The sequence below is a fragment of the Ursus arctos genome, unplaced genomic scaffold (assembly GCF_023065955.2).
Source record: "Ursus arctos isolate Adak ecotype North America unplaced genomic scaffold, UrsArc2.0 scaffold_18, whole genome shotgun sequence".
In the NCBI taxonomy this organism is placed as follows: Eukaryota; Metazoa; Chordata; class Mammalia; order Carnivora; family Ursidae; genus Ursus; species Ursus arctos.
This window is the reverse complement of record NW_026622852.1, coordinates 43,269,349-43,293,116: the sequence shown is the minus strand read 5'-3', so window position 1 is coordinate 43,293,116 and position 23,768 is coordinate 43,269,349. Positions and strand designations below refer to the sequence as shown.

Here is a 23,768-nt window from a genome sequence, read left to right as displayed (position 1 = left end):
CGCTTCATCATTCATGGAATCGGGCCTAGTCAGGGCTGCAGGTTCCCTCAAAGGTCATGATATCATCCATTTAACACCTAACCTCCTGCTTGAATCTCCTGTACAACATCTTACAAGAGAGCACTCATATTTCAGGATTCGAGAACTCGGCCACATGAAGAAGGCCTCTGCACCTTTGAGCATTTCTCAGTGCTCTCCTTCAGTGAATCCGAATCACCGCCCTTTCCCTGCCACCCAGCGGTCCAGGATCTGGTCTCCAGTGACCCACGGAGTTATCCTGTGCCCTCTGGCCCAGGACAGCTGTGAAGACGCCTGAGGCTTTTGACTGCATTATCCCTGGCTCTTCTGTTCCCCATATTAACATCCCTTGGTCCTGTCTGGTGCATCCACTTACCCATTCACGGATTCATTCAACACACCTTCATAGGATATCTACTGTATCAAGCTCAACCCAGACATTCTCTGGAGCATGACCAGACACAGGCTATACTCTCTTGTGAGAGACCGCTAATCCCTAATGCTACTACCGGTCCTCCTGTTGTTGCAATGTGGAGATAGTAGGAATTAATAATATGCAGTCAGGAATATCTATTCTTATCATGCCTGCCTCCTTACGTTACCCCTAGGATCTCTGATTTGTTCTAATGCCACTCACAGCCACATGAACCTACTGAGAAACAGAGAGCGACCATTTATGATGTGCCATGTTCAAGGACAAGGACTTTATGTGCTTCATCTCACTGAATTATAAAACTACTCTCTATGTTCTCTTGGTCCCATTTTATGGATAAGGAAAGTGAGACTCAGTTTTCTTGACTTGGCAAGGTCTTTTGACTTGTAACAACATAAGATTAGAACCTAGCTCTGATTCCAACGTTAAGTGCTTAACCAATGCCTTATGTTTTCTATGAATAAATACAAGCAACAATTCTTTTAAAATCAGTTGATCATTATTTCTTCATATAGTCATTTTTTAAAGCTTCCTTATATTGATTATACACTCTGTTGGGTATAACAATACAGGAAGCATCACGTTTCCCTGAAATTTTAAAGAGTACAAAGAGTCTTAATTATTTCACTTGCTTTTCTCAGAACTCTCTAAAGGAAGAAAAACAGAAACTATGATTCTGTTCACACAAATGGAGAGAGTGAGGCACTGAGAGGGTAAAGAGTACATGTTTGTTCACCAACTCTGTACCAAGAGCCTTCTGTATAGTATCCAGAACATAAGCACTCAGTATACATCTGTTGAATGTATGAACGTATATGTGAGTGAGTGAGTGAATGAATGAATGAATGAATGAAATATGCCCAAGGCTTGTGAGGAAACCCAATCTGAGTAGATTCTGAAGTTTCAAACCATCTTTAGAGTACCGAAACAAGAGCTCTGACTTGGAGGCAGAAGTGGCATCTTTGTGACACTGGGAAAAAGCCTCTTCTATTTGGGCCTCAATTTCTCCATCTGTATGATAGGGTGTTGCATCTGTAGTCACTAGGCTTGGTTGTGTAAAATACTAAAAGTAATAATGAGGAGTCACGGAAGCATAACTTAGCTGCGTGACCTGTGGCAAGTTGCACACCTCTCTGGTCCACTTCCTCATTGGGGAAAAGAGAAGACTGTGGTGAACTCATTTCTAGGGAGTCTGTTAAAAATGCAGGGATAAGATTTCTAAGTTGGGGGGCGCCTGGGTGGCACAGCGGTTAAGCGTCTGCCTTCGGCTCAGGGCGTGATCCCGGTGTTATGGGATCGAGCCCCACATCAGGCTCGTCCGCTATGAGCCTGCTTCTTCCTCTCCCACTCCCCCTGTTTGTGTTCCCTCTCTCGCTGGCTGTCTCTATCTCTGTCGAATAAATAAATAAAATCTTTAAAAAAAAAAGATTTCTAAGTTGGGAGTGATTAAGCCATGAACTTTTGCCCTGCTTTGCCACTACCATACTATTGATCTTGGGGAAATGCCTTTTCATCCAGGGTCACATGACTTTCCTGGCCCTGGGCACTTTTTCCTTCCTCCATAAATATATAGAATTATATTTTACAATCACATTGGCATGAAGATGTATACAACCAAGAGGCTGGATTCATCATTACCTAATCCATATGAGTATATTGACTATTTTTTTCTGATTTTCAAGAAACCGAGCCATTGGCCCCAAAAAATACCTCGCTTTTCAGGTACCATGCTGGCAGCGCGAGTAGATGAGGCAGCCTTGGGTCCACATCTGAACCTTAGATTCTCATCTACAAAACAGCACCAGGAGGGCCGCTGAGTACCTACCGCCAAACCTAAGGAGCTGAGAGGGATGGAGAAGGTTCCCACGTGGGCGAGCCGAGTGATGTACGTTTCATAACCAATGCAGACCCACAGCAACGTATGTAAAAATGCACCCCAGGCAGTGTGGGCTGAGCTCTGGAAACAAAAGCTCCTCTCTCAGGTGAGCCTGCCATCACCTCATCCTGGCCCACACAGCCAGGGGTGAGCCTTTCGGGGAGAGCGATGGCAAGATGAGATAAGGAAGGATGCGGCCAGACAGGCAGATTCCCAGTCTGCTCCGCTTGGCCGGGGCCATCCGGAATTAGCGCTTGCTGCGTCCCAGGCACCGTGGTAAACCGCGCAGGGTAGCTCAGGCAGCCCGCACAACAATCCACGCAGGGAGGTGGAATCGTTCTTCCCACTTAACAGATGAACAAACAGAGGCTCCAAGAAGCACAGACAACTTGCCCAAGCCTGAGTGACTCACTGGCAAGTAACACAGGTGGGATTCCAACCCAGGTAATCAGGCGTGAGAGTTCATGTTCACAACTTCTCAATTAGGCTTCCCAGCTAAGGGAAAATGGACTGTGTGAGGACAAGGGGCAGTTCTTAATTTTCCATAAATAAAGTATAACAGAGTAAGTTTTAGTAGAAGTATGAGCAAACAGAACTCAATGGAAGGAACACTTGATTCGGACGAGACAAGAAGGCTCAGGGAAAGTTTCCTGGATGAGTGGCACAAGAACAGCATTGCAGGAGGAAGAGCGACTCGGTAGGAGAGGCTGGGCGAAGACCTTCCAGAAGAAGGTGGAACATGAGCAAAGGCTGGGAGCTGTGCTATCACTGGAAGGGGGCTCTGGAGATGGGGAAAGACCTCTGTTCTCGATGGAACTGAGGGTGCACAGAGTAGCAGAGGGAAATGAATTCGCCTGAGGCTACAGTGCCAAGGGCTGTGAAGGGCATGCCAAGAGATCTGAAGTTCATTCCACAGACAACAGGGAATCTTTGGTGGTTTTGAGAAAGAGTCCATAGGCGGGGCTGCGGGGGGGTCGTTAGCTTGGGATCACGGTGTTCTTATCAACAGGGTCGCATTGCTGAAAGAGCCAGGACTCATGTCTCAGGACTCCCTGCCCAGTGCTCATGGGGCAATCTGGAGTCATTCAGGCTTAAGACCTATAATGGAAAGCATGGAATGCAAGCAAACTTTTGAAGAGAGAGGACTGACAGACTTTTCAGATATTAATTTTCTACTGTTTTAATATCCACCAGAAAATCGTGCATCATGATTCAACTTTAAGGCTCTAGAGGGATAAACGGTAGTTAGACCTCCCTGGGACTTCAGAATTTTAATTTCCACCAGGTGGAAGATGATCTAGTTCAGCCTTCAGCTTGGTCTCTGGTTGATGTTGATCAAATATCGTCTACCTTCTGGGGCTTGGTTTGCCCACCTTCTCAGCTGTGAGAGGGCACAGAGTTATCCAGAATCTTCTCTTCTGCTCATAGAGCCTATCATGTAAGTTCTCAGGATGAAGGTAGTCCATTTCCTTGACTTCCTACTCAGAGTGCTTAGCCTGGGACCTGACACATGGTTGACCCAATAGACATCACTGAATCATGAAACGAACTGAGCTTTTAACTCAAGACTGCTGTGCAATCTTTAGGGGATTTTAAATGGAAAGTTTGGAGGTGGTGATCATTTTTTAAACAAAAAAGCATAAAAACAAAGCAGATCAGTAACCCAGACAGGCTAGCATTTCCTCTCTGGCTTAAAAGATGCCGAGGCACTGAAAGACTCTGGAACAGAGAAGACTGATGGGGAGGAGGCCAAGGACACTGAAAGGTCAAGGGGAAAACCAAATGTGAAAAAGCGTGGAGGTGGGGATATGTGTTCTAGGAACACATTCTCTTTAATAATAAAAAAAAAAAAATCCACGTAAGTCAGTGGTTCTCAACCAGCAGAGATCTTACACTGCAGAGGACATTTGGTACTAGTTATGCAGACATTTTCTGATCATCACAACTGGGGGGTGGAGGTCGCTACTACATCTATCGAGTCAAGCTAAGCGCCCTACAATACTTACACCCTGCAACAAAGAATTACCCGTTCCAAAACGTCAACAGGGCTGAGGTTGAGAAACTGAGATATAAGGAACTAGGAAACGTTACGTAAGCAACAAGGTTTGGGGGGGAAGCCAAATGTGGGGCTAAGAAATTCAGACCTGATCTGGAGATGTTTGTGGGGGCGTGGCTAGAACATGGACTCTAAGGACGGATTCTACAATTTTTACTTGCTATGTGACCTTGGGCATGTCACTTAGCCTTCTCGTACCTCAGTTCCCTCATCTGGAAACCTAGCACTGGAACAGTATCTATGTCAGAGGGTCACTGCGAAGACTAAAGACTCAATACACACAAAGTATTCAAAATAGTACCTGGCACGTATTACATGCTCACTGTGTTGGCTACTCTCTTGACTGTGTATAGGTAATAGGGAGCTATAGAAGACTCAAGTTCAAGGGAGAGGCAAAAGAGTGACTTCAGCCACTGCTAATCCTGATCTTCACCGAAAAATGACTGAGAGCGGCATGATCATGTGACTATTACATCTACCCCATTAATCATTCTTCTTCAATCAGCTTCTGCTTTGGATGACACTACAGGCTAGATGTGTCTGAGTCTGTCTCACTGCTTGCAAGCATCCCCTGTCTGGGCTCTGTTTTCCTGATATCCACGAGGCCCGGGCCAGCATCCGACTGCCTCTCCAGTCCAGGCTCCTCATGGTTTTAATGAATAAGTGGAAGGAGACAGAGGAAGCCAGACACGAAGACAGTTGGAAAGATGGAAAGGCAGAAAGCCTTCCCTGAAAGCGGCTGCCAGTGATACACGCTGTTCCCAGGGATGCCAAGGACGGAGCTGGGGACATATTTTAGAGGTTTGTTTGAGCTCCTGATACTGTGCTCTTGGAGCCCTTGTTTGTAAACAGATATTTCTGCTGACACTGGGCTTTGGAAGGGCGGACAGAGTGGGGCGGGGGGTGGCGTTGCAGAAAAAGGCAGGTTGTGTCCGAGAGCCTTAGACCATGTGTTTGTTGTTGAGAATACAAAGACCTCACTGTATTAAACGAAAATGCTTGTTTTACAAGGCGACTGGGAATATGATAGGTACATGTCGAAAATGCTTCGGAAACTGAAACAACCCCATGCCACGAGGGCTTCCTGCTCCATCATGCATCCAGGGGCACACACGGAGCACGAAGGCTCAGAACCACCATCCAAGGGCCTTGGGGGTTGTGGGCAAAGACGGTCCCAGGAGCTAAGTGACTGGCAGCTCCCTTCTCTGTTCCCTTTATGAAGCCTGCCCTTTCTCAAAGATCCCTGCCACTAGTTCACGTTCTCTATTGGTTTTCTACCACCTGCTGACCTATGGGTGGAAGCTGTTATTGATCTAAAATATTAGTGTTGATAAAGGAGCCTCCAGTAGTCTAGACGCCGATTCAGAGCACTGCTGGGAATACTTATAATTATATAACTATGCAAGCAGAGCAGCTGAATTTTTTCAAAGTAGTTTTCAACTCCTAAACTGGGGTTTTCAAATTGTAGTCTAGTAGAAGCAAAGATTCAGTGGAGGTGTCTCAGGGGATTTTTTTTTTTTTTCAAGGACTCAGAGGGCCTAAGAAGAAGAATTGGAGTCTTCTAACGCTTGCCCCAGCCCTAGCACACAGCCTGGTAAACGGAAGATTACATGGATGGCAGGGTAGATGGATGAGGGTATGGACTGATGGAATGTTAGAGAGATGAAAGGGTGGATGGATGCATGGATGGGAAGGAGAGCAGGAGGGAGGGAGAGGGAGGCAGATGGTTGGATGGACTGATAGATTCGTGGATGGATGCACGGATGGAAGGGTGGATGGATACCTGGATTCACAGATTCACGGGGAAAGTCCACCGTGAATAATTATGGTCAGGACCCCCCCAGGCTACATTTGAAGTGTACTTGCCTATTTTAAAACTTGGAGAAACTCAGACCAGAGTTTGAATAAACAAAGCTGTAGATTATATTTCTAAGGAATTAACTAACTTCTCCTCAGAGGGAAAAAAGCCCTAAATTCTATTTACTCCAGCAAGGGTACAGATGAAGGAAAGTGCAATTCCTCAGTCTGATATGACAACTCAACGTCAACATTCTCATTTTCACAGATATCCTAGAGCGTTCAGGTTTTAGAGCTGGGTACAGATTTCAGGAAATGACCTCATGTGCCCCCTGCTATTAGGCATTTCAGTCATCATTTGGGCGCCACAGCCCCTTTATGAAACTGATGACAACCTCTCCCCAGAAGAATGTGCACACCTTCAAGTTTTTACAGAAGATTTCTCAGGGTTCACAAATCTGTCCAAGTCCTCCCAGAGGGTGCAAGGAAACCCTGCTTCTCTACTCATCTAAAAAATCAGTGCTATTCAGATATCTTAAGTGGTAATGGTATGAGCAAGGAAATGCATGGTAATGATATTAACCAAAATACTAAGTCATTACTAAAATAATATCAATAATCAATGTACACCTTGATCATGGTATAACTGAGATGCTACTCTTGGCCTCATGTCATTTTTCTCCACTTCAAGGTCAGAGTGATCACCAAATCCCATAACTTCCTAGTTCATCTGGATTAAAATCCAGATTCCACGACCTGCACTGCCTTGAGCCGCGGACACCTGTCTCCCAGTGGCTTGCACACCTGCTCCCTCAGCATCTTCAACTCTCCCTGCCTCATGGTCTGCATGCTAGCTGTGCTCTCCCCCTCTCTCTGGAACTCTCTTAATTTATCTTTTCATATGGCTTATTCCTCCTCATCTGTCATTCAAACCTCAGCCTGACCACCTAAACCAAAGTCCCTCTACTCCAGTCTTCTCTAATGACCCACTTTTATCACTCATCATTGTTAACACACAAGACCTGACAATTGTTGACTCGTTTACTGTCTTTCTCTTCACAGAAGAATGTCAACTCTATGAGGGCATGGACCTGCATGCTCGCTACCCGCATCTCTAACAGCGTCAGGCACATATCATCTATTTGTTGGCCATGTGGCAATACACGGAGGTTTTCTGGAAGCTTTGGTGCTATCACTTCCAAAGCTGTGGGACCCTGGACAAATCTCTCCCCCTCTTTGGGCTTCAGACTTCTCAGGTGTAAAAGGACAGTTTGGGTCTTGTCCAATGGCAGGATTCAGTGATCTGAAACCTGTGTGACCAAGTTCAAAGGGCTGAGCCCAAACACCAGCCCAATATGACAGAACAGAAGGAATGGTCAGGAGAATTGGGCCCTACTGCTCCTCTGCTCTACTTAGGGATGGAACTTGGGATCATTTTCTTGCCTCGCCTGGACATCTGATTCTTCATCTCCAACCTGAGCAAATTGGCCCAGATGTGTTTTAAATTTACATCATTTTTTCATCCAGAAATCTCCCCAGAAATATTTGCTGAACTGCTGCCATGTGCCAGGCCCTGGGAAGGTGCCCTGAGCACAGCAGACCTGATTCCTGCCACCATCCTGCTCCCCTACCTTCTGGGCCGTCTCCAAGGCACAGGTGAGGGTGGCAGGAGGAGCACAGGTGCATCCTACACAACTACACCTGGTTCTTCGCAGCTCTCTCCAGGGATGGGGCTGGAGAAGCTGATAGAAAACCATGGGGAAAAGTCCTTAAAGCTAACAGAATGGTACCCTGGCTCAGCAGACAGGGAGGCAGAGCAGTAGGGAAGAGTGGTTAAGAACACACACAGGGAACTGGTCAGCTCAGAGAGATGAGGAAATATCTAACGGCTAGTGCCGTTCAGAATATGTTTGCCTTCACTGCTTGGCCCTTACTGGGGCCCATGCTGCCATTTCTCAAAGTGCCTTTCCTTCACAGCACCCATTTCCAGTCACCCCGTCTTCTCTCTTATTGGGAGCCATCTCCAATTCACTGAACACGGTTTTCTGAGCAGAGAGGGTCAGGGCTGGTACTGTCCTAAAGCGAGGAATAAACAGAGATGAAGACAGAAATGGTCTCTGCCCCTAAGGAGCTTGGAGACAGGTGGGGAGAGACAGACATATACGAAGGCAAACACAACAGCGTGATAAATGCAATGAAGGGAGGATATAAGGGGCTGCTGGACTTGATTCGGATGGTGATGGATGGAATTGTCTAATCATTTCCTAGTCTCATGCTCCTCAAAGCTACTCTGGGCCAATGTCCTCAGCTGAGACAAGAATCAAAAAGTGTTTATTGTTCTAATTCGATTTATGGCTCCACATCTAAAACGGCATGTGTGATAGAACCACATGGAAGGCAAAGCATGCACGCCACATACATACACATGCCATCTACTCCAAGAGGAAGTCCCTGCCCCTTCCAGGTGGAAGGGGCCTCTATGCCTCTGAAAGCTCAGAGTGCTTTCTAGCCCTGTAATAAACACGGGTGTTCAAGAACACAGTGTTTCTGCCTCTCTGCTTCCCCAGGACTCTACTAATTGCTTCGTTATAGCAGTTACCATGATGCTTTGTATCTGTTTACCAGTCTGCTTCCGCTGCTAGGACTGGGAGCTCCTCAAGGGATGGAACTGTGCCCTGTACTTCTTTCTAGTCTCCACCTCCTGGTTCAATGTATAATACACAGCGACTAAAGGGTGCTTGATAACCATCCATTAATGGGTGGATGGATGGGTGGGTGGATGGGTGGATGGGTGGGTGGACAGACGGATGGATAGGTGAGTAGGTGGGGTGGGTGGACGGGTGGGAGAGAGGAAGGAAGATATGTAGGTTGGTTGGTTTACTTCTAATAAATTGCCATCTCCTCCTGAACCTCACAGAATGCCAAGGACAGAGCCTGGCACACAAGAAGTGCTCAAGTTACCAAACAGCTGTATGATGTTTTCTAATAAGTCACTAATGTGAACCCACAGATGTAACTGTCATCCCCATCCCCACCCCCCACTGTTCCTCCAAAGGAACATAAAGTGATCCGATGGAATGAGCACTGATTTGAAAGTCAAGAGATCGGAGTTCTTGTTATGATTTTGCTGCCAACTTGCTGCTTCACATTCATCAAATCGGCTTAATTTAATAAGTTAACCTGCCTGGACCTCAGTTTCTCCATTCGTACACTGAGCATATTTGATAAAGCAGGGTGTAAACGTCACTGCGAAAGGGATGAACCAGATGTGGTATTTGTTTGTTTTTGCAGATCAGATCTCATCAGCCCAGAGGGGCTGTTGTATGAAGGAGTCATCCTGAGGGCTTACTACCGACACTGTGGGGGCTTAATCGGCTCCAGTGAGAACACACCACAATATCAGCCTTGCCACTCCAGGGTCATTCTCCCACTCGGAACCCCATGGTTCATGCAGCACGATCACCTCCATACACCCCAGATTCAGCTCAGAGAGCATCAGGCCGCTCCTCAGAGGGTGACGGTGGGTCTCTGTGCTGGGGGAACGGACCTAAGCTATGATTCCCAAACAAGCAGTTCAGAAAAGTTTCTGGCAGACAGCAGCCTTCAAATAAGTGTCTATTTCCCAGCAGACTACTTATAGGTGAGACCTGCTCTCATGGACGTCAATGTTATTTGTTCCAAAGTCACCTGCAAATAAAATTTATTTTGCATACCAAAGGTATTTCTTAGCCACTGTCTTTGAAATCTTGTAACGTTCACTCAGATTCTTTTTCCATCTCTCCTACCCTCCATCTCTTCCCTTTGCATTCTACAACCAATCTCAAAAGGTTTGCATTAGTCACCGGGAATACCATCTTCTGTCCCTTCCTTCCTTCAACCATCCATGTATCCGTGCATGTATTTATTCTCTCATGGAACATTTACTGGACAACGACTGTGTTCCAAGCCGTGCTCTAAGCCTGTGGATAAAGATAAAATTAAACTGGCCTGAGTTTGAACCCCAGTCCCACCACCCTTTAGCTGTGGGGCCTTCAGCAAGTCATGTAACTTTCTAAACCGAACTCAGAGGGTTCAAAGTGTAGCACTCAGCACAGTGCCAGCACATAGTAAGTGCTCATTATAAGCTTGCTGCTTTTATTACTGTTATTATTGCTGAGAATGCGTACTTTCTCCCAAGGGTACATAAACAGCAGCGAGAGGATTCCAGATCCTGAGGTCACCACAAGGTCTCACAAGATCAAGGGAAGCAGATGGAAAGGCCCCCCTATCAGGAAGGAGGGAAATGGATGAAAACCCAGGCAACAGATATGACTTCCAGGACACTCGAGGCGCAGTAAGAACCTGATAAGGGGGAGGGGGGAAATCTGAGAGGAGAGCAAAGCTGGGGATTATGTGTTGCAGCGCACCCACAAAACAAAGCCTTTGCAAACAGGCGAGGGGCTGAGAGGGGAAGACCAAGGCTAAAATGTGGCTTGGATTAGAGAGGACCAAACGTGAGTTGCGGAGCCATGTAAGGCACTGCCCCTCCCCTCTGTTTTGGAAGGCCAGATTTCTTTTCCCTTCTGACCTCTTCGCTCAAGGGGAAATGGAGTTAACCACTGCGTAATGTTTTTGAGTGTGACGCACGAGTTCGGTCGTGTGCTTTGGTTACGTAATGCAGCGTGGCTGAGGTTCCTGAGTTCTTTCTCTCGGAATCATTAGACATGTAGCTGGTTTTCCTATCCAGTCGTGCATTCATTAAGCAGAAATGTACACGGTACCTTTATAAGCCAGAGGCCGTGCAAGGCGAGGAGAAGTTGAGGTGACCCCAAATATGAACAAAATTAAATGTGATAAAGAATTCCAGGTGTTTTGGTACATGTGTGCAGACGGTATCGTGGAGACAGCTGGATTAGAGAGGTGGGGAACAGTTAGGGAGGGTTTCCCAGAAGAAGGGAGTCTTGAGCAGAATCCCGTAGAAGCTGACATATTCTGCAAAATGGCACAGGGGAATATAGGAAACACACCCACTAAAAAATAGTGTGGAAAAAAAAAAAAGCGCCCAAGGTAATCTGGGGCGAATTGCAGATAAGGCCAGAGCTATTGAAGGGCCTCTAGCTAGAGATGAGCATTTTGGAAAACACTGACTGTTGGATATCGGGGGAGAGACTGAAGGGGTGTAGTGAAGGAACTGAGGCTCAGAGAGGCAGGCTTACAATACTCAGGAAACAGTCAAGGCAAGAGGTGCAGAGGGCCTAAGCCACGAAGAGGGCAGACTGGCTATAAAAATGCTAAGGAGGGCAGGATAGACAGAAATGGATGACCGAGTATGGTGGGGGATCTATGGAGAGTGGCTGACACCAGACGAGAACACAAGGGATTCTGGAGAAACGATGACTCCGCTTTGGGCATGCTGAGTCTGAAGTGCATGTCAACATGTCCAGTGGATCCATGAGTCTGGAGCCCAGCAAAGCCTGCAGATGAATGACGCTCCACAGCAGAGAGATGGCGACCACTCGATGGGAAAGGACGCAAAGTCAGAGGACAAGCCGGCAGAGGGCTGGCCTAAGCCTCAGAGGACGGAGGACCTTACCCAGCTTGCTCCCTGACTTGGACCAGTCCTTCCCCGACCAACCCTCAGTTTCTCATCTATGAGAAGAATGGCTTCGACACATCCTTCTAACTCACACACCTGGGTTCTTGGGACTTACTACACGAATTGTTAGTTCACAAAACAGTACAGTCTGGATTCATTTCTTAGGTTTTCTGCTCAGGTACTTTGCACCTCTTAGAACAAGGTCCCTGATTGGTCTATTACCACATCTTTTTCTATTTTTTTCATCAGCCTTTGTAGCTGAAAGATCTACAATGTCGTTGCAGGAAATAATGCCTTCTTATGAACACATTTGGTCATATTCTGCCCAGCCACATTTCATGTTTATAGAGCAACGGGAATTAAGAAAAGACGGAATGGGACAGATACAGGAGGAACTTCTTGACTGCCAAGGGGACAGGTCCAGGTTGGACCATGAGCTTCTTGAAGGCATAGGGTGGACGTGCTCCCCATAATTATATCCATGGATGCCAAGCTGTGACCTCCCACCTTCAAGACTCTCTGTCTCTGTCTCCTCCAAATGAACTGGAACCTGGGAACTTTTCTGGTTCTCTAAAACTGAAAAAGGGTCACCTCTCCTACTCTTCCAGATTCCACGAACTCTGGGTCTGTGGCAAATAATATTGGAAGAAAAAAGTTCCTTTTCTTGTTTTAAGATAAATCCAAGTGGCCTAAAAAAATGTGTTAAGTGTGAGGAATAGAAAGAGAGAGAGGAAGGAGGGGGACAAGAAGGAACAAGAGGTACATCATCCATGACAGTGCTGGGGACTGAAGGAAAACAGGCTAACAGATGGCCATGGACCATGGAGTTCTAGTATTTTACTTCATGGAATAATCTGGTTAACATGATGAGCAAGACTAACAGGTGAGTGGCCTACCATGATGCCCTGGAATTTGCCTGAAATGGCTTTTGTAGAGAGAGAGAAATTATGAAAAGTGAGTAATTTAACCATAAGCCAAGTAAATGACCACTGGAAAGGTGACTCAGTGAGTTTTTTGGGTATTTGTGGCAGTAATTACTAGCAACATGACTGAGATGGCTTCCAGCTATTGGGAAGTACCAATATTACCTAAATAATGTCTTCAGTCAGTCTTTGACTAAAATGCTACCCATTAGTAAATTTGCTTTTTGATATAAAGCTTTCCGGGGAGACATTAAAGTATATATATGTCCATGGAAGAGCAACATTCTAAGTTGTTGTCAGTCAATGAAACCTTAGCAAGAAGGAATACCAGGTCATTTTTCAAGACTGAGTGTTGCCAAGGGCGAGGAAGCAGAAAGTGTGTGGGCACCGGCCCTCGAGGGGGACAGGCACCACCTAGTGGAGGAAAATGCACCAAAACCTGGAAGAAAACCAGAACTATTGCCAAGTTTACAATTTTGTCTTAGGCCAGCCCTGATTAGGATTATAGAATCCTAGGAGATCTCTGCTAGGAGGGTCTCTAGGGCAAAGATAAAGTCACCCCTACTCCAACTGTACAGGTGAGGAAAATTGGCCCCCAAGAGGAAAAGTGACTTGTCCAAAGTCACACAGTGAGCTAATGACTGGACGGGTCTCTAGAACTGACATCTCCTAGCTCCTAGTCCACTGCTCTTCCTTCTCCAATACACCATGGTCTTCTCTAGATAGCCTTGGGTCTACTCTTAAGACTCTTCCCCAATGCTTCTTCTCATTACTGTCTCCCCTGACCACCCATCCAAATCTCACTCCTCCTAAGACCCTACCCTACAATGTGCCCCAGACTTCCTTCTCTATTTTTCTTCATGAGCACATAAATATGTACTAGTCACTCACTCACTTATACTCTGCGTCCACCTCCTTCCCCATCCCTGAACATAAACTTGAGAGCAGGGATATCTTCCTCCTATGCTCAGTGCTCTGGGGTTCAGGGCCCCACACGGTACCTGGCACATAGCAAGAACTCAGTAATGACCGTTGACGCCCAGGCAGGGGATGCACACGTTCTTCCTGTGCCCTTTGTTTTGATCTGTATTGCTTAGATTCTCTACCATGAGGACACACTGCTTTCATAATACGGAACAATACAGCGCTTATAGTTTGGCCTTTCACTTTACTTTTTGTTTGATGTTAAGACGAGAGTAATGTATCTTCCCCGCATCGTAAGGAAGGGAAAGTCAATCCCTGGCTCTGCCAAAGGAGATAAGCCTGTCCAACTCACAGAGTTATTGAGAGAATTAGAACGACCGCATGGCAAGGTGGCAAGGGTCGGTCACACATAACACCAACATGAGTTAACGTTTACTGTGCTTACCCACGGGCTCGATTCCATTACTAAGCATTTTCCACATGGAGGCTCAGTTAATCTTCAAAACAACCCCATGAAGTAGGAGCCAGTGTTATCCGCATTTTACAGATGGGAAAAGTGAAGCTTGGAGATATTAAGTAACTTGCCCAAGGTCATGCAGCTAGCAGGTGGGAGAGTCAGGAAATCAAACTCAGGCCATCTGACTCTGGTGTCCTATGATCAACCACTACAAAATACTTGGGCTCCTTTCCCCCGTTTCCTGACAGTGTCAACTTCTCTTGAGATTTGGCAGAGGCAGGTCATTCCCCCAGAGCTCAAGGAGTTTCTAGAAGGTTCCCAGGGCAACTGGAGATGGAGAGAAATGAGGAGCCAGAAAAGTGAGAAATAGGTGTGTGTGGAAATGTGTGTGTGTGGGTACTGTCACATGTTTTGGACTGTCACAATGACTAACAGATCCTGGGGGATTCTTCTGCACGGTATCAAAGATGCTAAATGCTTCACAGTGTGTGTGATAATTCTATCCAGCCAGGAAAGTCCTCACTCAAAAGCTTCCTACTGACCAGCAGGGTTCCACGGGCCCCTCCTACACACACCTCGGAAACCTCCCTCAAGCTCTCCCAGGACGAGCAGTCACCTGGGTTTGCCAGAGTGCAGAGAGGAGGGCAGAGGGAGCTCCTAGTGTCCGAAGCCTGGACTGCACCCCGACTTTCCCCTGACTGCTGTGTGACCTTGGGGGAGTCCCTGAGCGTCCCCAGGCTGGCACCTCAGTATTGGGACACCTATCAGCTCACAGAACATGCAGAGATATAAGAGTTTCAACTCCTCCTATCGTGCTCAAACTCTTAATGTATCTTTAACTTTTTATTATGGAAATCCTTAACCTCGCATGGAGGGACAGATGAAAAATGTAGTGAAGCCCATCGTTTCTATCACCTGTTCTCAACAATTGTTATCAGTCTGCTGATCTCCTTTCCCTAGCACACCCACCATACCTTTTTTTGTTGTGTCCTCCTGGAGCATTTTAAACAAACAGAACAGACATCATGTAGTTTAACCCATAAATACTTCGGTATGCATTTCTAACAGATTAGGGGCCTTAAGTATACATAATAACATTACCATTACCACACCTGATGAGGATTAACAATAATTCCTCCATGTCGTTCCCTGTCCATTCAGACTCTGTTCCATTCCTTCAAATGGAATCTTATAGAAGTACACAGTTGACACAGAATAAGGTGAAGGGAAAGGGGGGGGGGGACAGAAACCTGCCCTTTAGCATCTCCCCAGGGGATCCCTAAGATTGTGTGGCACAGTTTGAAAGCCCCTATTCTATCCCGGCCCCACCTTTTGCACCCTGAGAACACGGAGGCCCAATGAGCAGTTGTCAAGGTCAGGCAGCAAGTAAGCAGTAGGATTCCGTGGGCCTGTGAAGTCCCAACATCAAAGGGCTCCAGTGAGGTCACAGGTGTGAAAGATTGGCTACCTTGATCACTATTTATCATTTGCAATGTGAATAATGATAATGAAAGCGCTTTCCCAGGAATGACCTTGATCGCACAAATTCCTCACATCTCTCACTTTCTGGCCCCTCCTCTTCCTCCTCCTGCTGACACGTGGTCTGGGTTCTGATCTTGGCCAAGAGCTTCTGCCCCCACTGTCTCACTGGGTTCCTGTGACAACCCGTGACAGGGGTATGCTGAAGGTGACCACACCTGAAATTCTGTCCCCTGAGGCCCCCGTGGTTGAGGTAGATGCCTCGGGTCCCACAGCTCAGAGGAGGCCAAGCCTGTACTTGAACTCAGAGCTCCTGACTCCCCGTTTCAGGTCTTCAAAGGAGCCAAGGGGCCAAGATCCACAGGTCAGAGTTAAGCATTTCCAGTAAGTGCATCAAGGCATGAAGCAGAGCCTTTGCGCAGCAAGAAGAGAGAGATGGGGACACTGAAAGAAAGGAAGGGGACCAGCTGAGGGGGGAAACAGGCATTTGCTGGATTCCTGAGCCCTTGACCTTAGGTCGACAAGGCACAAGCCGGCCATAGCTGGGGTCCTCCTGCCCAGGGCACTTGGGGATCTACCCCCCTCCTCATCTGAGACAGCTACAGGCAGGACTGGTTTCAGAGTGGTCTCCAATGGTGGGGCTCGGAAATAACAGGAACATACTCCTTCCTATTGAACTAGCCCAGGGCAAAGTGGAGAATGCCTCAGAAATGAGCTTCCCTGCCTTCTTAGCGAGGCTCCCCTCCCCACCACTTGGACAGATTCATTTAAAATCAAATGCACAGAACTCAGTGCCACCTCAGTATTACCTCCCTACAGGAGTGTTAGCACTTTCGAGGGGACCCCTGATGGAGAGAGTCTAGTTTCACACACAGGAATGGCTCTGGAAAATGGAATGTCAGGGCCATGGCACCCAGGGGCTTGGGGTCAGCAGGGGAATTGAGAATGAAGGTAGGGTCCCTTCTGGTGTTTGGCAACTCAGAACCGAGACAGGTAAAATTCTCTCAAGTCTTAGCCACTAACCAGCTCACTAAATGGGAAACACTACTTCCGCTCTGGGCCTCAGTTTCCCCTACTGCAGAGAAAGGAGACGTTGAACTGGATCCGTGATTCTCCCCACTGGTGGTCCTTCCAAGTTACCCGAGAAGGCTTTGAAATACACCAGCGCCCAGGCCGACCCCAGACCCCTGATATCAGCATCCCTGGGATACGGCCTGAGCATTGGGATGTTTGAAAGGCTAATAATTCCAAGTGTTGCCAGGGTTGTGAACTGCTGGATGATATGGTCTCCCAAGCCCCTTTAAGAGGGCACAGTTTGTGAATATAGTTTAATTCTTAGCCCCTGTATAACCCTGGTCCTCAGTTTCCCTGTTGCACAATGAGCTGCTTGTCCCAGTCCATGCCTGGCTGACACTGCACGAGCCACATTCTCGAGCTCCACACCTCTGAGCCTCAAGTTTGCTTTCCTCTATGCAGAAGAGCGAGGGTGATGCAGCTGGCCACCGTGAATGGCTGCTTGGGGAAAAGGGGAAGTTGAGGGCATCTGGGGAAGGAGCAAGAGGCATGTGACAGTAGATCTGTGACCTGGACCCCACTATAACCACTGTCTGCCTTTTGTTCCCGAGGGTGCATGCTCTCTTCAGTGCTAACTGGTTTTCTTATTCATTGGTCCAGTGGTTCTAGACTTCCTCTGGCTCTTACCACCAAGGGGTCATCCAAGTAGGTCAAAGAAGAGGAAACGAAAGTGCAAAGGAGGGACTGGGGGCGGGGGGTTGTCTAACTGTCCCCTGAGATACACGGTCTACTCTAGATAAACTCCCCCAGTAACTCAAGAGGGGACGCCGTAACAGTGCAAACAGGCCCGCCTTCCTGAAGGTCAAGTTAGCAAACTGGAAAAGGGAATGTGGTTACTTACTGGATCCCGTTACCGCTGACTGAGTCCCTAATAGGAGCTGACACTGTGCCAGGTACTTTCTGCATGTTTACTTCACGGCACTCTCCCGGGATCACTATGCCCATTTTACAGATGAGGAAACAGAACGACGGAGAGATGAGAAATGACTGGCTTCAAATCACACGGCCAGGAACCGGCAACAGATATTCCAAGGCCAGTCTGCCTCATCTGGCATGAAAGGAAAAACAGACCTGCTAGGTCAAATCCAAGGTCCCACATGAGATTTACACTCATTTGCTATCCTCTGAAGCCTGCAGGTGCATGGTCAGCACCCAGAAATGCAGAAAGGAATGGGAATATTCTACAGCAGGGCTAAAGAAGGGAATGTGAACTGTGTCTCCTCTCCCCAGAAAGACTGCTGAAGAGGAAACAGGCAATTAAAACTCAAGTTCACATCTGGGCTCTGCTGCCCTGTTGGCCTGTGGGACTGTGGACTAAGTCACCTCAACTGTCTGAGACTTCATCGTCTCGTCTGGAAAATAAAGGAGGTGATGCCCACCTCCCAGGGTGTTTGTGATGGTGACCTGTGCAGGTGCCTAGCCCAGTGCCCGGCCCCCTGGAGGCAGGCAGGAAGAGCTGCTTTCCTTCCTGCCTTCAAGCGTCCTCAGTCCGTAAGGGTGAGACTGAGCTCTCTGGAAAATCATGTCCAATAACAAGAGTGAAGTTTACGGAGCACTTACGATACACCAAATCCAGTGCCGAGCACTTTCTATGTGTCAGCTCACTTAAGGGCTAGGTACTTCTGCTATCCTCACTTTGTAGATAAAGCTGAAGCCCAGAGGAGTCAACTAGCTTGCCCAAGGTCACCCAGCCAGTTAGGGGCACAGGTGGATTGTCACGCAGGTAACCTGACGGCAAAAACTGGCTTCTAACCCTTGCAATATTCTAGACCCTGGACGTGACTACAGCAGTTGGAGGTGAGCTGTGTTAACAGAGGGACTCCTTGAAACCCAGCCTTCCCCGTTAACAGTACTTCTGAAGTTGGGAAAGTGCAGGCACTCTTCTTGGGGGGTTAGGTGGTAGTCAGAAGTGGGGGCTGCAGAAGGGAGGAAATAAAAAGCTTCTTCTGACTAGCCAGCAAACTCAGCAGTCCAACATTTGGAACAAAAGAAAAGAAGCGTGGCAAGCAAAGGTGTTGGACGGGATTCAGGTAAATCCCTTTCTCCTTCAGAGCACGAGTTCTGGATCACTAAGGGATGGGGAGGGAGGAGGGCAGCACTTGTGGGGTCCACATTCACTTATCTAACACGTCAGGAGAAACTTTAACAAGATTAACTGCTGCTCGGGGCCTCTGCTCCATGAGCAAATTGAGTCTATTGTTTTCTTTTTCTTCTCCTTTCTCTTTCTTTGGACTGGAGGGTTTTGGGGAGGGGGCCTTTGGGGATCAGGGGCAGGGGTCTGGCTCCTGCCTGCTACGAGGGAGGGACAAAAGCGAAAGAGTGTGGAAGAAAACACCCCCACCCTGGACTTGAAAGGGAGCCGAAACTGCTGTGTGCGAAGGCAAGGTTGTGCCTGGGTGGTGGGTCCGGGAGGGGGAAGAGGTGATGCTGTTTACTAGACACGTTCGCTCAGCCGTGTGTATGGAGGGAGGTAAGGCCTGGAAGGCCCCACACCCAAGATTAAAACCGAGTTCCTGCCATCCAGAAGCTGTGTCATCCAGCAGCACCCCTCCCTCCTGTCTGTGTCTCCCTACCTGGCTACAGAGAGAACTGGCCGGGTTGGGGAGGGGGGTGGGTAACCCCTGCGGACCCCTTTTCACTGTAGCCTTAAAGGATTCTTCAATCCTCAAGACCCTCCATCACTGGTGGGCCCTCGGGAGAAGCTTGTACACAAGCACTTTCTAACTTTGGCTTTGTTTTTGCCTGCCTAAGCCTTTCCCTTTTTATTTATTAATATATATATATATATATATATATATATACACACACACACACATATATATATATATATATATTTTTTTTTTTTTTCTTCTTCTTCTTCTTCCCTTTTGGAAAAAGAAAAGGCATGTTTTCCGAGCTTCAGAAGCACGCTGCTCCTTCCCTCCTTCCCCCTGCCTCTCCCACCGCTCCTGTCTGAACTGGTGTCAGTGAAGTTTGAACCGGGGCAGAAATAGCATCCCGGGCGGATCTGGGAGCACAGCCCGCCTACCAGGAGCGGCAAGGCCTGCCTCTGCCAGACGACAGACCCGGTTAACAGCACCGTAAAATTAGACCTTTACGAAACCCAATTGAATCCTGCAGCAAAGAGTGATGTAAGCCAGCCTGGCCTGACAGCAAGGCAGCAACCCTCTGCCTGAAATAGCAGCGCGCTCCCTGCTGAGAGATGCCTGCTCTCTCAAGATAGGGGACCAGGGATTCCTACGAAAGTGGCGACGCCCAGTCAGAGGGAGCCAGCGGAGGTCAGGCAGCACACCGGGCGCCGGAGGTCGCGGCGGGCAGGACGTGGCTGGGCACACCGGCGTCCGGGCTGCCCACCTAGGCCCTGCCTCTCCCCGCCTGAACTTACACGAACGGACCAAGGAGCCGAAAAAGTGCTTCTGCAAAGAACCTCTCTGTTTGTTTGCTTTTTAATTCAAGGAGAAGCAGGTTCTTTTTAGTCCAACAGTCGGTACCGTGTGGAGGATACGCAGAATGAGTCTTTTCTGGCTCAGGGCCAGGTGTTTACACACCGCCAATTCTGGCTCAGACTCAACGAGGGGAGGGAAAAAAATCCACCAGAATCCTCGGGAGAAAAGCTCCTGGCTTTCTGGTACTACACGACAGCAGTGCCTTTTCTTTCTTTCTTTCTTTCTTTCTTTCTTTCTTTCTTTCTTTTTCTTCTTTTTTTTTTTCATTTTCAGAGGAATGTTATTTCCACATAAAATGGGCCAGGCATTTTATACAAGCAATAATAACCTAACGTCCCCCATCCAATTAAAGTATTTTACTGCACGATCTTTGTGTGAGAGAGTGAATGAGTGCTCAAGAGAACGCATGTGAAGAGAGGCTCCTTGTCTGAATTATAGACATTTATAAAGCAGACTCCTGTGGAATCCCAGGTGCAATATATATATATATATATATATATATATATATATATATATATATATATATATATATATATATGGCATACATTTAAACATATTTACTACCTTTTCATTGATGATACCTATATAACCGTGGGCCCTCCCCTCTGGAGGAAAAGCATTCCAAATCACTAGCACGACAGGTAAAGCTTAGGAAAAATCTCATCTACTCATATTTCTTTTTCATCATCTACAAGCAGCAGGCTCTGTGCTTTTCCGACGTTCCGAAAGAGAAGTAAACATACCAGAGCCCTGAATGATCTACCATCATTACTATTATAAATAACACTTTATCTCTATTCTACAGTTTACCCCCACTTCAGGTGCCTAGGACCTGGGAGCTAAAAGTGAATGAGCTCTGTTTCCCTCTCCTTCCTGGAGGAGGGGGGAACAGAGAGGGAAAAAAATAGCATGTGATGACGTCAGATGTGGGGAAAGTCACTCTGTTGCTCTCGGTTTGGGAACAGGAGACTGGGAGTTTTAGGGGCAGATTCCTGGTATAGCCGCAGAGTTTGGGTCCCCCGAAATGGGCTTCACGGAAGGCGGAGAGCGTCAGCACGACGTCTGAGAAAGTCCACAGCAAGACAGAAAGAGGCAGAACTGCCGGAAGAACTCACAGCTTTCCCTTCGAAGAAAGTGTGTGTGTAAGGGGGTGGGATCGCGAACCGCCTCCACACGTTTCCTGGCTGCAGCGAAGGGGGAACCCCTACTCTCACTTTAAGACGTCCTAGGACATGGCAAGACTGTTTGTGCAGGAAGGGAATCTCCCAGTCTCAGTCCGAAGAGGCAAAACTTTCCTTCTCTCCTCCAGCGCCGCCCCCTCCGCCCCCCAGTTGTATTAAAGGCACGGCCACAGATTCATTTAGAGGGGGGAAAATGGATGTTGGAGCATTTCTAAGGTTTGCAACCCTCACAAAGTGTCCGGTTTCACTATGGGCTTTGCTGTGGAACAGGGAAGGGGAGGGTGAGGAGGGAGAACTCAAATTCATTATGGGCTAGTAAAAGTCCCAAATGAGGAAAGCGCCCCGTTCTGCAGCCGAGTCGGGGGAAGACTGGCTGGGTGTGCGTCAGTAAGGTCTTGCCCCAGCCCCGAGTGACAGGCAGCGGGCTTTAAAAGCCAGGGCATGGGATGGCGGGGGGTGTGTGCATGTGTGTGTGTGGCAGGGGAGAAGAGGGTGCATCCCACAGGCAGGCATCAAGCAGAAGGCAACTTTGGGGCACTTCGAGGACTTCTAAGTCCTTCTGATCACAACAACCCTGTTCTTGCAGGCTTTCAGGGTAAGGGGCCCAAAGGAGGGGGGGGGGGGACTCACCTCCATTAAAAAGTCAAAGAAATTAATAATCCCCTGGCCTCTTTTCACATGCATCCCTACTGGGTCATCCTCCCCTCCATCTCATAGAGAGACAGTCCCTCTGACCATTTTGAACACGATGTAGGGGCACAGGGCTCCCCAGGGACCAGCCCTCACTGAGTGCGGGTTTCGGGCCGCCAGGAGCGCTCCCTGAGTTCCTCCCCAGGGGCTAGGCAAAAAGCCTTCCGAGTGCGCCCATTCCGCAGATGGGGCAAAGTGAGGCTTGCAGCTCGCCCGGGCGCCTCGGTGCCTCCGGCCGGGCGTCTCCCGCCCAGACACACCCGCAAGCCCCCAACCGGCCCGCCACCCAAGCCCGGGCACCCGCCTGGGCGCCCTCGCCTACCTGTGATCACTGCCGGAGACCTCTGGCCCCCCTCCGCTCGCAGCCACACTTGCAGCGTGAACGCGTCCCGGGGCAGCTCGAGGTCGGCCCGGAGGCGCAGCTGCTCGCCTCGCCCGCTGAAATAGAGCGCCCGGCTCGGCGGGCTCGGCTCCTCGGCGGCGCCCCTCGCCTCCCGCTGCTGCCGCCGCCGGGGGACGCGCACGGCTTCCCAGGCACCGCCCGGCGGCGGCGGCGGCGGCGGCGGCGAGGCGCGGCGGCCACGGGCCGCCCGGGTGGCGCAGGTGGCCGGGCCGGCGGCGGGGCGCGGGGGGCGGCCGGCCCGCGGGTCTCTCCGGGCCCGGCGGGGGCGCTCGGCCAGCCCGCAGCCCAGCGCGGCGCTCAGCAGCCCCAGGCGCAGCACCCAACTCCAGAGCCGCATGTCCGACGGTCCCCCCCGCCCCCCCTTCGCCCCTGCACCGCCGCCCGGAGCTGCCAGCTTTGGGAGCCTCGGCGCCTCGACTTTCTTCGCTTCTTCACCCTTCTTGGGCGAGCCCCCCCTTCCACTTGCTTTTTTCTTTTCTTTCTCGCTTCGCTCCTCAAGGTGTGTGCTCCACTCCCCCCACCTTTGAAAAATACAGCCCAACTCCTCCTGGTTGGCAATTAATTTCTCTCCCCGCTCCTTTATCTGCCTTATTTTCCCCTCTAACAGCTGGTTGCCTTCCTCCTTGTTTTATTTCATTTTATTTTATATGATTTCTCGCTCTTCAAAAAAAAAAAAAAAGCTCCTCTAAGACACTGATCCGCTGAATTCCCTCCCCCCAAAAGATGCTCTAATTTATTTATTTTTTGCGTCCTTTATAACACAAGCCACAGCCCCCTTCTCCCCCCCCCCCAGTCCCCCCTCCCCTCCCTCCTTCTTCACAAAATGAAAGGAAAGAGGGGGGAAAAAGCCCTCAGAGATGAGTAAACAAGCGTATGCTAATCTGCTCCCGAGCGCTCCACCTTCCCAATTGAATGAGTCCCTGTTAAAACTGCGGGGATCATGACTAATCAATCAGTTTGGAGAGGCCGAGCTACCCAGCCTTCCTCCACTTCGCCGTTTGCCTCCTTCGCTCCCGCTTCTCCACCCCCTCCTTTTTTTTTTTTTTTTTTTTTAGAAGACAATCTTAAAGTAACAATTTAATGAAATTCTGTACACACCCCCTTACGGTCCTTCCAGCTCTCCTCATTCCTGCTCAAAACACACATTCCTGTTTTTGTTTTGTTTTGCTTGCTTTTCCCCCCCTCCTTCACCACCGACCCCCCCTTATTATTATTTTTTTCCCTCCTGGCGGGAGAAAAATCTCTCTCTTCTCTCAGGATCCCCTCTGCACTTTGCTGGTAAACCTCATCCTTCTCTATAGCACAGAAAGGGTCTTGAAACTTGATTCTCTGAATTTTTTGTAATGCTGTCTCTCTCCCTCTCTCCTCTGTCTCTCTCCCTCCCTCCCTCCCTCTCTCCTTTTCTCCCTCTCTCCACTCCCTTTCTCTCCCTCTTC

General features: G+C 48.7%; 1 protein-coding gene across 1 annotated transcript in view; it reads right to left on the bottom strand.

The window, feature by feature from the left end:
* PAPPA (pappalysin 1) overlaps positions 1–22,669 on the bottom strand; it is a 239,779-nt gene extending 217,110 nt beyond the window's left edge. Inside the window, exon 1 of the mRNA XM_026513725.4 lies at positions 22,252–22,669. Coding sequence (XP_026369510.2) covers positions 22,252–22,669 — 418 coding nt within the window. The remainder of the gene's footprint in view (positions 1–22,251) is intronic.
* Between the last annotated feature and the right edge of the window lie 1,099 nt (positions 22,670–23,768).